This window comes from Pezoporus wallicus, unplaced genomic scaffold (assembly GCF_028554395.1).
Source record: "Pezoporus wallicus isolate ANWC-B61680 ecotype Strahan unplaced genomic scaffold, APGP_CSIRO_Pwel_v1 contig_5485, whole genome shotgun sequence".
In the NCBI taxonomy this organism is placed as follows: Eukaryota; Metazoa; Chordata; class Aves; order Psittaciformes; family Psittacidae; genus Pezoporus; species Pezoporus wallicus.
This window is the reverse complement of record NW_026641550.1, coordinates 1,197,521-1,210,020: the sequence shown is the minus strand read 5'-3', so window position 1 is coordinate 1,210,020 and position 12,500 is coordinate 1,197,521. Positions and strand designations below refer to the sequence as shown.

At 36.0% G+C, this 12,500-nt stretch overlaps 1 protein-coding gene across 2 annotated transcripts in view; it reads left to right on the top strand.

Moving 5' to 3' along the window:
• The window catches only part of CTDP1 (CTD phosphatase subunit 1), a 104,055-nt gene that overhangs the window by 21,593 nt on the left and 69,962 nt on the right, over positions 1 to 12,500 (top strand). For both annotated transcript variants that reach the window (XM_057424224.1, XM_057424225.1), the window contains exons 5-8: positions 112 to 262; positions 6,541 to 6,631; positions 7,799 to 7,965; positions 8,794 to 9,879. In XM_057424224.1, coding sequence (XP_057280207.1) covers positions 112 to 262; positions 6,541 to 6,631; positions 7,799 to 7,965; positions 8,794 to 9,879 — 1,495 coding nt within the window. The remainder of the gene's footprint in view (positions 1 to 111; positions 263 to 6,540; positions 6,632 to 7,798; positions 7,966 to 8,793; positions 9,880 to 12,500) is intronic.

Genomic DNA, 12,500 nt, shown 5'->3' with positions numbered 1-12,500 from the left:
TAGTCAGACCAAATAAAAGTAGTGAAAGTGATGGAAGAGGGAATAGCACTTCTGGAATGCTGACGTTTTTGTTTGTTATCGTGATAATATGAAACATGCTTTTTCTTCTAGGGAATATTTCATTTCCAGTTAGGTCGAGGTGAGCCTATGTTGCATACTCGTTTGCGTCCTCATTGTAAGGAATTCCTGGAAAAAATTGCCAAGCTGTATGAATTACATGTTTTTACTTTTGGCAGCAGACTGTATGCACATACAATTGCAGGTGAGTAGCATGTTACACTTAACAATATTTACGCTATCAGGCTTTATATTTATATAGCTAGTTTTCTTTCTGTGGTTGTTTTCAGGTATTTGTTCTTTGTTTTGTGCAAAAAACACTTCCTAGATATTTCAGTAAACAGGTTTCTGGGTTCACTTACAAGGCAGTGGCTGTATGGCCTGTAATTTTAGAAATAATCCTTTTCTTCCTTTCAGACATGCTTTTTTTGCTTCCCTGATGGTTAGAGAATTAGACTGTGGCATGACAACTAGTGCCTTCCTATTTAATTAAGAAATCACGTTGATGGACTCTAAAAATGATCTGCAAATCACTTGTCTTAAGATCTAAAGTAATTCCATAAAAATCAACAACATGAAATTCTCTCTTCCTGTGGGGATCATACCCGCACGTACATTCACCCACATACACCCTGCTGTTCCCATTCACCAAAGGAAGTTTGGCTGCTAAAAATCAATTTACAGAAGTTCTGTTTGTGTTCTGGAGCTGAGATGTGCTTATTTGAGGAAAAACACAGATCTAGCAATATTTTCACATATTTTTCCTCAAGAACGTAGAATTGTTTTCTCCTAGTAACTGAAAACTTACATTTAAATTATAGCATTAGTAGTCTGTGGTGTGGGTCACTGAGTGAAATGCTTACCTCCTTCCAGCAACTGTAAAAGAAACCTACCCTCTTGTGAAAACATGAGTCAAATTCATGTTAGGAGGGTTACCCTGGGTTTAAACTGTAAAATTGGCTTTCAGTGCCTTGACAGAATAGCATTTTTTGTGTAGACTTTCCTGTATGAAGTCTGTCAGACTAAGACAGTATAACTCACATTGTTTTAGCTTGTGACTTTGTATGTCAGACTGTCCTGGCTGCTATTCTGTGTCTCCTAGCTTTTTTGTCTTTCATACCTGCTTTTTTTGTCAGGTTGCCCCAAGTGTGTTGAGCAATGCTATCCCAGTGATCCCACTTCTTGGCAAGAAAGGAACATTCCAGAGTAGTTAGCTAACTATCCTAGTTAGCACTAGAGCAGTTTAGAAAAGAATTGTGTAAGTAGAGAATTCTTCATGCTTGTTAAACAAGCCACAGAAGATGCTTATAATTACAGAAATCTCAAATCAGGAAGTGATACCTGCTTGTGGTCTCCAGCTGATTTTCCTTGAAAGTTCAGGAAGGCATATCCTGTCCTGCCAATCCAAGTGAACATTTCTACATTACTTACTATTTTTTGACCAAGAAGAAGAATCTTCTTAAAGCTTTGTCAGTCTCACTGTTGGATTATATGTTGTATACAGCTAATGCGTTAACACTTTTGTACCTTGCTTCCTCCTTGGTGTGGTTATTTCTTGTGTAGCAAAAGGGGAATGTTTTTTTTATATGCTAGGTCTAAGTAACTGGTAAAGGAAAGTAGGTGGGCAAGATTCCTTACTTGGATCTGTGTGCCAAAAATCTGCATGTGGCTTAAGGTTAGAAGGTGTATACCCAGTGATGTAAGGAAGACATATAGCAAATAAGCTTCAGAGCCAGGGAGAAGAGTGAGTCACAGATGTAGTTAACTCATGATATGTATGTGCTTCCCGACTGATTGGTCATCTCTCAATGTATGACTTGGTCATGTGCTTACTTTGAGCTAAAATTTTTATTACCCTGTAGTCCCTGTGCTGGCACAGGCTGGTACTTATAATGTGATAAGCCTATTTGTCAGCATCATACTTGCGCTGTTCCATCTGTTCCACAGAGGAAATAGCCGCCAAATGAGCAAACTAGGGTATTACTGCTTCCTGACATCCCCAGACTTTCAGATTTTTGCCTGAAACTGTCTGACTTCATTAAAAGTGTTCAAACTCCAAGTGGATAGTTTCAGCTGAAATATGTTGCTATGGAGAAATGGTCGATACAGCCTTTGGTCCATGTACTTGCCTGTGTAACCTAGATGCACGGAGAAATGTATAGCTAATACATACAGAGAACACTTGATGGCAGTATTGGTTAAATTATCTCTCACAGCTGTCAGTTTGATATTTTACTGTTATCCCTCTGTTATGTAAAGGAAGGACTTGTAATGAATCTTTTCTCATAAGGAAAAAGGGTTTTGTTGTTAGGTCCTCTATATGCATCCTAGATTTCTTTGTGAAATCAGGTTCTCCATATAGGACCTATAGGACTCTGTAGTTCTCCATTTCTTAGTGAAATCTAGACACTGAGCTGCTACTTGCATGTTCTGGAAGGCTTTTTCCTCATTTGCGAATAGATGACAGAGGTCCTTTTCTCTCATCCCAGCAGACTCAGCTGCTAAGTGGCATTACCTGCTATTTGTAAACACCATTTATATCTGCCTGAAGCAGTTTATCCTAAACCCTTTCTTAATTTGACATATTTGCAAAGTGGTATCTTGTAGTACGGTTATGAAGATGAATTTTACATTTTTATCTAGAGCCTCGTGTAGTATTTATCTTATAAATAATTACTTTGACCAATTGATATTTTTTTTTTCCCTACTCTGCATCAGAGAAGTCCAGTGTATTTAATACTGAATTTGGCTTAAATGGTGTTGTAAAAGTCAATGCAGCTGTGAATTTTGAGTTCAAAGGCCACTAGGCAAGGATAATGCAGTATGAAATCACTCCTAAGATTCCTAGTGGATTTTAGGAAGTAGAACTGATTTGAGGACATTCATACATATGGTTTATTACAGCAAGTGTATCAAGAAATAACTGACGAGAGTGTGTGTGTGTGTAATCACCAGTGTCTGAAGGTCTCTAATGCAACTGAAAGATTGACTGAACAGCTCTTTCCAGGTTCTAAAGTAGGACCTGAAGTAGAATTGGAGATGACTTTCAGTTTTAAATTTATTTTTAAAAGGACTTCTTCAAATTCATGTTGGATCCTACTGTTACATCACCCCACTGGGAATTGCTGTTTAACTCTGTAAGATCTGAGACTTCCCCAGTATAATTTATTTACTTTTGAACATTGCATCTTGTGATGTTGTTGGTCTTTTTTACTTAACCTTAGAAGTCTTACAAAGGTTTGCTTTTGTAACAGCCTACATAAGGTCAGGTAACACAGTTAGGTACGCTTGTATGTGCAAAGACCCAGTCTGAGATACTGGAAAACAAACTGGAGAGGAATAGTCTCTGGTAGGTGAGTCAACTGAATAGTCCCTCATAATATGGCTGTCAAAGGATAATGATAGTGACTTCAGTTTGTTCAAAAAACTGCTTAGAGGTGTACTTAGCACATTGTCTAATTCATGGAACTAAATGGAGACTCAGTTTTGATTTGAAACCACAAGTCTGTCTTCAATCATTTTGACTTCTTATAAAGGTTTTTTTTTAAACATGCTTACAAAATGAGAAATTCATCAACGTTTATCCTTTTGCTGGTATGTTACCTGCAAACTGATACTTCTCCATTAAAAAAAAATCTGTTAAGAAAATTTATTACTAACAATCAACAAACAGTGAAAAGTGACTGATCAGATTTCAAGGCATGGTGGTGGAAATGGGTAGAAATAAATAAATGAAACAAGAGTACATGTTGGGAACACTTTCACTGTTGCTGTATACTTAATGAGCATATTAAAAAACACAGATGTTCTTATCCCTCCAAAGTCATAGAAAATGACAACAAAATGCCCCCACAAAAAAACAGCATCATCAAAACAGGTGCCTTTTTTGGTGTATCTGTATGGAATTTTATTAAAGAAAAAGCCACCAGTGCTTTGGAAGGTATCATCGATTTGAAACCTGTGGCTTCATTATTAAAGGTTAATATCCGAACAGTGTGCTATGGTAAATTCTAAGTGTTTTAATATGTAGGTTGTGAAAATATTTTTATTTTGAAGGTAGTAGATTTTTTCATTATGTTTCCCAGTTCTTGTTACTGAAAGCAGCATAATAATGATTTTAATTTTTTAATAAAAGTTTAATCTTAGGCCTTACTTAGTTTTATCTTGGAGGTTATATCTGCATCTACTTATTTTTAATGTAAAGTTTTTATTTCTTCAGGTGTATGTTCTATTTGCAGTCATAAACAAATTAAAACTTAATGTTTTAAGTAACAGTATGTTATGTAGCCACTAGTTGTCTTGCTTGCTCTTGTATAGAGCAAAATCATAGAATAGTTTGGGCTGTAAGGGACCTTCAGAGGCCATCTAGGCCAATCCCCCTGCAATGAGCAGGGACATCTTCAACTAGATCAGATCCTCTGTTTCCAATGATATTCCAGTTATGTCTTCTGGTGTCACTGAATCGCTAAATAGGTTAGTGAATAGCCAATATAGCCTCTTCAAAATTTAAAGATGATATTAACATACTATTGAAGAAAATAAATTATGTATACTAAATGCAATGTTATCTGTCATTACCCTGCCATGTGAATACATCAGGGTTATGTCTGTTGTATTGATTCAGTTGGCCAGGCAACATCCAAGAGAAATCAAAGAGTTTAAGACATGGTCTTTAAATGACCAGTGCTGTTTTCCATATTGTTATTCAAGTAGCTTAGCTTTGAAAGACCCTTCTCTCTTAAGATGAGCTTTTATCTGTGTGGGTACATCTGTTGTGAGCTGTATCATAAGTGCAATTTTAGTGAATTATCAAGGAGGAAAAAAGTGTTTAAATTAGATCTTTACCAAGAATTATTGAAAAGTTCCAGAACATTATCTCGTCTCTAATACTTGGCAGTCAGGGTTTCTGTGCTTGGGCTTTCTTAGTTCAGCTTCACTTTCTTGCAGTTTTAGCTAGACAAGACTGCAAATGAAAGCCTCATTGTGGTTTTACCATCTAATAGTGCACATCTGTCCAATTTGATGTAGAGTGTTCCTGTGTATTCAGATAATAGAATACAGAAGAAGAGAATTTGGTTGGGGAGAGCAGCAACTTATATGACAGCTTATGTAGTTTGTCAAAATATCTGTATGTATGGCAATAAATCTTTGTAGCTAATTCTCTCAATTCATTATGCCTAGGTACTGCAAGGGTCTCACTACAGGGGATGATTCTACGAGTTTGCAGCAATTCTTAAGCATAGCCGGGTGAGTTAAGGTTGAACCTCTGTCCTTAACTCGAAATTTTCTTGCTTTTATGGGTTTTAAGTTACTCCAATTACACATTAACTACATAGAGGATCAACTTTTCAGTTGCTGATTTTTATTTGACTTTTTTATACTCTCTTTTTGAAGACCCAGCTTAAACATACTCATGAGAGCTGGACTTCTAAAAGGAGTTGACCATGTGTTCTGTGCAAATCTCAAAGCTCCTCCTTGAAAGAAAATTGAAGTTGGTCCTTAAAATCTATAGTCACTTTGAACTTTGGTTCTGGCTGTTAAGATGGCCACCATTTAAGGTAAAATAAAAAACCTTTAAAAAGTTGCCCCAGATAAGTATTGACTGCCCTGTATTACTCAGAAAATGAGAAGTTAATGCTAAATTTAACACAAATTCAGTAAACTGAGAAATTCAGGTTAGCATGTAAGATGTCAGTTTCTTTCTGAGCCATTATGTGACTGTGATCTGCTCATGAGGTTGAACTTCATTATTGGATGCTAGGTTCAGAAGCATGTGCATGTGTGTTTGTACACCCAAGTCACCATTTTCCTAAATAATGGCATTTTATTTTAAGATCAGATAGCACAGCTTCTTTTGGTTTGTTTTTGATTTCTTTTTTCCTGAGCATAGTCAGAACAGTGACTGCAACTAGGTCTAAATATTTCGAGGAATCCCAGGATATATTCATTATGTGTAAATATATTTAAGTAGTTTTTAGAGGTACAACTTAAAACCTACAAATGCAAGAGCTCCGGCTGAAACTGTCCCTTAACTTGCCCATTGTGCTTAAGTATTGCAGCACATTGCCGACTCTTGTGAGACTTCTCCGCAGTCCCTAGGCATAATGAGCTAAGGCGAGCATTTAGCTTTAACGAATCACCTGTAGAGAGATAAATGTAAGTTGCAAGAGTCATGTGTATCTATCATCTGCTGTATCTCTTCCAGCCTGATTTATGTGGCTGTCACAAATTTAGTTCTTTTCATTTCAATTTTGGTGCTATGTTGAAGGAAAATGAGATGGGACTTGTAAAATTAATGCCATTGCATTAGTTACAAATACTTGATCCACTGTGCTTACCTTTTCCCCCATATAATACCTCATACCTTAAAACTGTCTGTTAGTTAAACTGCTGGTGCATAGATTAAAAATAACTGAATTATATAGAATGTAAGCAAGGAACAAACATCTTGAACATTAACTTCTTAATTTCTTCTTTCAAAAGGATTTTTGGACCCCGAAAAGAAGCTGTTTTCCCATCGAATATTATCAAGGGATGAATGTATTGATCCATTTTCAAAAACTGGGAATCTTAGGTATGTATATGGGTCTTACACATTAAACAAAATAAGACAACAGAATATGCTAAATATAATAAAAATTACTCCCTCTGCACTTAACATGTTTATAGTCCTCCTTTATCTGCTTCTTAAATATCAACATGGTCTCCATAAAACCGAGATGTTGGGTATTGCAGCATTTAATCTAGTTATTGTGTTTTGTGGTAGTATAACAGTAAGAATGTGAAGCAATGGAATCATGTTTTCACTTACACTTTTCTTGTAATAACTTAACCTTGTTTCCATTTTATTATTCCAGGCTTCAGGCTTGTGGTCTTGTATGATGACTTGTATGTTGCATGGGGTTTTGGGTTGGTTTTTGGGGGTATTTTTTTTTTTTTTTTTTTCAGTTAAACTAAAGTTCTCAGTTTGAGATTAATACTTATTTCGGTATCTAATATTCTGGCTTTCAAATCTGCTGTATATCTAGCAGCTTCTGTGGTCCAGCGTTTCTTGAAATTAGGCCATCTAGAGCCTTAAATTAATATTGTAGTCTAAATTCAGGTTCTGATGTTTTTCAGGGTATAAAATCAAGGGTGTGGTTTTTTTTTTTCATGTAAGGCAAATATATTTAGGATTTTGTAAACCTAGATCAAAAATTATTCCCACCTGACCATAGCAAATGAGAAGTTTGGGTTTTTTTTGGTTGTAGGCTTTTTGTTTTGGTTTTTTTTGAGTTGGGTCATCCTCCCCCCCGCCCCGCTGTTTTCATATGCATGTGTGTATCAAGTGCTGTACCTCTTCCTCCTCAGTGATGTAAGTATTAGTACTTTTTGCTTCCATTGTTCTGGATTGAGTGAGTCAGCTCTTTGAAAAGCTGTTCATGTGTCTTTCCTATTTATATATAGTGTATTGACTATGTATGTCATTGGCTTTGGGGCTCTTTGTTGACCTAAACTGTAAGACTGGCTGAAACGTTGTAATGCAGAGGTTTGTTTCCTCCTGCTTCTAACCTCTGGAATAGAGATATAAAAACAGCTGTTTCTTTTATTTTTTTTTATTGACTTTAAATTAGCAGGTTGATACATATATCATGTCCTGCAAACTTGCTTGTAGCAAACCAGAATGTCAACAGAAACTGCTTTCATTGATAGTATTAATTTCTAAAATTAAATTAATTTTATAAACTGTTTCATCTTTTAGAGATCTCTTCCCATGTGGCGATTCAATGGTTTGCATCATTGATGATAGAGAGGATGTTTGGAAGTTTGCACCCAATTTGATAACTGTGAAGAAATACGTATACTTTCAGGGTATAGGAGATATTAATGCGCCTCCTGGACCAAGAGAAATTCAAATGAAGAAGAAAGGTAATTTATATAATTTTTAAACTACTTTCACAAGTTTTTCCAATTTTCAGATGTGTTTGATAGCTGTTGCAACCCTATATTATTGTAGTTGACTATTGTAGTTACTCCTGCAGCACAAGTGCAAGTAACTTAGTAAAACTGGACTGTTCTTGTTCATAGCTTTCCTTTTGATGGGTAACCACAGCAAAAGTGGAGTACTGGTAGATAACGTTTTGGCTGTTATGGCTGGAGTGCTGGTATGGCGATACAACGAATCATTCAAAAAAACAGAGAGGAAAGCAATTTCTCTCCTCTGTGTAAAATAAGGCACAGAGAAAAATAAATCTTTACTCCTCTCTGTAGGTTTCTTCTCTTCAGTCCCCTTTCCTGCCCCACTTTGGAGGAATAGTTAATAAACTCTGGTCTCAACATACTGCTGAGAATGAATATTTTGTTCCTACTTAACCTCCCTGCCTAAATCATGCTGCAGTAGTTTCATTGTCCTGAGGTGTAATCGTGAAACTCGCGCTAAAAAATAAATCCTTTCATGTTTGCATAGTTAACAAATAGTCACTGATGGCCTGTGTGATTTTTAAAGAAGAAAAAAGAGCTGCTTACACAGCGTCTTTAGAAAAGTAAAGTTTGTTAGGTTTGCCAGTTCTAGTTCTCTCTAGTAATCATTGACACGTAAAGTATCTTAACTTCTGAAAAGCCTGTCACTTGCTAACATAGTGATTGCATATGTAAATTGTGTGTTTAAGGAAAAAAAAATTCACTTCTGATTAAACTAAAAAAAAATAAAAAAAGAAAATATATACAGATTTTATTTCTTTCTTTCTTATGTTTTAGTAAACTACTCTACAAAACCAGAGGCATTGGATTCAGGAGTGACATCAGGAAAAGATGCTGAAGAAACAAAGAGTGTTATATGTGTAGAAGAGCAAAGCAATGGTCTCAAGAAAACTACAAAGGATGCTTGCACTGCAAATGGAGGTACTTCTGTAAGCAGTGAAACATTGGACTGGGATATGAACCCTCGTGATAAAGTCATTGCCCAGGATACCTTAAATGATAGCACTGATCAGAAAGTGGACAGTGAGATCACTCATGATTTGACAAATACAATAGAATCTCAGATTTCTTCAGAACAAGGTGACAGAACAGTGACAGAGAAGCAGCAAACCCAAGACAACACAACAAATGACTTGGACTTTGAACTGTCTAGTGACAGTGAAAGTGATGGTGGATTGGATACCAAAAAGTCATCCACTTCTGTATCAGATAGTGAGAATGAGGAAAAGAGAAGCTGGAAGAAATCCAAACAACCTTTGCAGGATGAAAATTTGCAGAAAGGGAGTTGCATTGATGTGAGTGAAAAAAAAGATGGTCTGGTGAACCATTCTGGGGATGCACAATCTCTGCCAAGTGAAAATATTCATGACAAAACTGATCTTGAAGCGCAAGAAGAAAGTGAACAGGAAAGTCTTTGTGATTTAGGAAATGGGTGTGCAGACAAGAAAGAAGCTGAAACAGAGTCTCAGAATAGTGAACAATCTGGAATTACAATGGGTGAGTCCTTAGATCAGAGTATGGAGGAAGAAGACGAGGAGGATGATACAGATGATGATGACCATTTAATATACCTTGAAGAGATCCTTGTGCGGGTTCACACTGATTATTACACAAAGTATGATAAATACCTGAAAAAAGAGATTGAGGAAATTCCAGATATCAGAAAAATAGTACCAGAACTGAAAAGTAAAGTGCTGGCAGATGTAACCATAATATTTAGCGGACTCTACCCAACAAACTTTCCCATTGAGAAAACACGGGAACACTATCATGCCACAGCACTTGGAGCTAAAATTGTGAAGAATCTAGTACTGAGTGCTGATGATCCTGACAAAGCAACACATCTCATTGCAGCAAGGACAGGTAAGCACATGAGACAAGTTTTCTATCAGCTTTTTTTCCTGTTTCAGCTCATTTATGCCTCGAGTTGTTTTTCTGTAGCCTACAGGCTTAAATATAACTGCGATTAGAATTTAAATTAAAGGAAAGGCTCTTCTTAAAAAAGGTTAGGAGCCTTTTTTTAAAAGGCATTTTGCTGCTTTTTGATCAAGTGTGGCTTTTAATTGTTAAAAAGAGGACCTGCTAAATAACCTCTGATGTAACATGTCTTATTTCTCAATTAAGAGTTGGTGGTACTGAATCTTTTGACTGTTAAAGATGTTGAATATAAACTTTAACATTCATTTCAGAGAAAAGTTTATTGTGGTCTTGCTATGAAGTTACAGCAATACTTGCTTTCTTGGTTTCTCAGATTTCAGCTGTCATGGTTTAGTTTCACTCTGTAAGAAATACAAACAAATTGTCTTGTGACTGGAATCTGGTGATAGCCTGTCACTGCTCCGCATGTAGCCTATATGTGCTTGTCATGGAGAGACAATATAATGTTTTTCCAATTTCAAATCTTAAAACACTTAACTTCAAAGCTCCTTTGTCTAACTTGCACTAGGTGGCTTCTGAATGCGGTTGTACAGAAGATGCAGCTGTTATGTGATGTTGTAAAATTGATAGAATAAATGTAAATGAGACCCTTCCAAACATAAACATTTCTCTGGATGAAAAATGTTGAATAATGTTATGCTAAGGTACATGGCATGTGATAATGAGAAGCAGTTGACACTTCTTTGGGTTTTTTTTTTGCTTGTTTTTAGAATGTACAGTTTGGGGGGGGTGGTATATACTTATATACATATGCACATTCTTGTGTTCTACTTTTATAAGCAAATTCTTCACTACCTGCACATTCTTAGTGAATCATCCACTAATGTAAATCTTAATATGGAAAAGTACTTTAGATTTAGATTGCATTATATTAATGTGCTTTTAAGGTATTTGAATTGAGTTTATTAATATATTTTAAGTTAACTTTGTGTTATTTAGAAAAATATATTGATGTCCGGATGGGTCATATTTTCCAGACTTTTTGTCAATTTAGACTCTTCTTCGAAATAGTAATGTAAAGTTGGTGTTGCACTTCATACTTAAAATATATTCAAATATTGCCTGCTAACTAAGACAAGAAATCACAAGAAGAGTACTATTCCTGAATTGCCGGGGTGAAAAACCTTTGTTGTCAGTATGCAGAAGCTGCCCCCTTCTTTTAGTAAGAAAAGAATTGCACTAATTCGGAAAGAGGAACGTGGCAGTCTTTTCTGCTGATGGAGCAAGACTGCTGTCATCTTTTCACCATCACTTAATAATTATTTCTGTAACACTGGCAGTGAAATAAGGGAAATTAGAGTGGGGAAAAAAAAAATTCTCCAATAAGCCTTTTTTTTTTTTTTTTTTTTGTAAGATTCTTGTGGATTGCTTGTGGATTTGTGATGGCTTTTTGTCTTTTTCAACTGAAGACTATTTTTCTCATGTCTGGTTAAATGGGGGTAGTCATGCTGCATCATCCTAATTTCATGAGGGAAACTGAAGTTTAATCAGATTTTTAAGGTTGCAGATTGTGTCTGGTCACAACCGGTTTCATGATAATTTAGCTGTCAATGTGATATTTATTTTTTTTTATACTGATTAGGGTGTGGGTAGGCAGCAAATTCTGTAAATCTGTATTACTGCTGATAAACTATAAATACTGCATCTGTTGCTCTGTGGCAAACATCTGAAGCACTGCTTGATGACTAGTTGTTGTCACACTTTTGTTTCCCACTTTGATTTTTATCCAGAATCAAATCCTTAGACCAAAGTTGTTCAGCTTTTTCTTTTTTCTCCTCTTAATGTGTTTTTGAAAAGGTCATTTTAAAATGTACCTGTCAGTTCAGTGTTTGTGGGTGATCCCACTAACTGCAGACTCTTCACTCAGACAACAAGCAACTTACATGTTTACTTTGCATTAGCTGGGCAGTAGTAAGTGACATATACTTAATCTGCAGCAGTAGGTACTGTTAGCTTTTGAATTTTTAAGACGGGAAGGATTTGTCAAGAAATAAGAAGGGAAGAAGTCATTGTGAAATGGAGTATCCCATAGGTCTTGGAGGGATGGGTTTTCCCTCTGCAAAGTGACCATGTGGTAGCTTGATGTATGGAATGAACAGCTAACAAATACCATTTTAGGTTGTATTTGCAGCATTCTTGCTAGCCTATTGCAGTAAATAGTTAGATTTCTTTTATTCTTGTCTGTTTCTCTGCAGGTAGGCAGCTTGTTTCTTTGCAGACACAGGTACTCTGAATTCTGAAAATAAATAAATCCTTTCTCTTGGATTAGTAGGATTTTTTTTACATTATTTAGGGAGGAAAATACTATCTACCTGAATTACTGTAAAGCAGTTGGATCTTTGTTTTGTTTAATCAGATTTTCATAAATCTGAGTGACTGAGAAAAGGCTGCTCTGTTGTCCTTTCAGCTTACCTATGGGCTGCATAACTCTTCAGTTTTTGAAACATCTGTGGTTTGCTTTAAGGAACAGTAAACTGCTCTGGATGATTTACTATAGCTGTGTACACACTTAACCAGTTACTACACTTTAAACCTTGTTATGTACC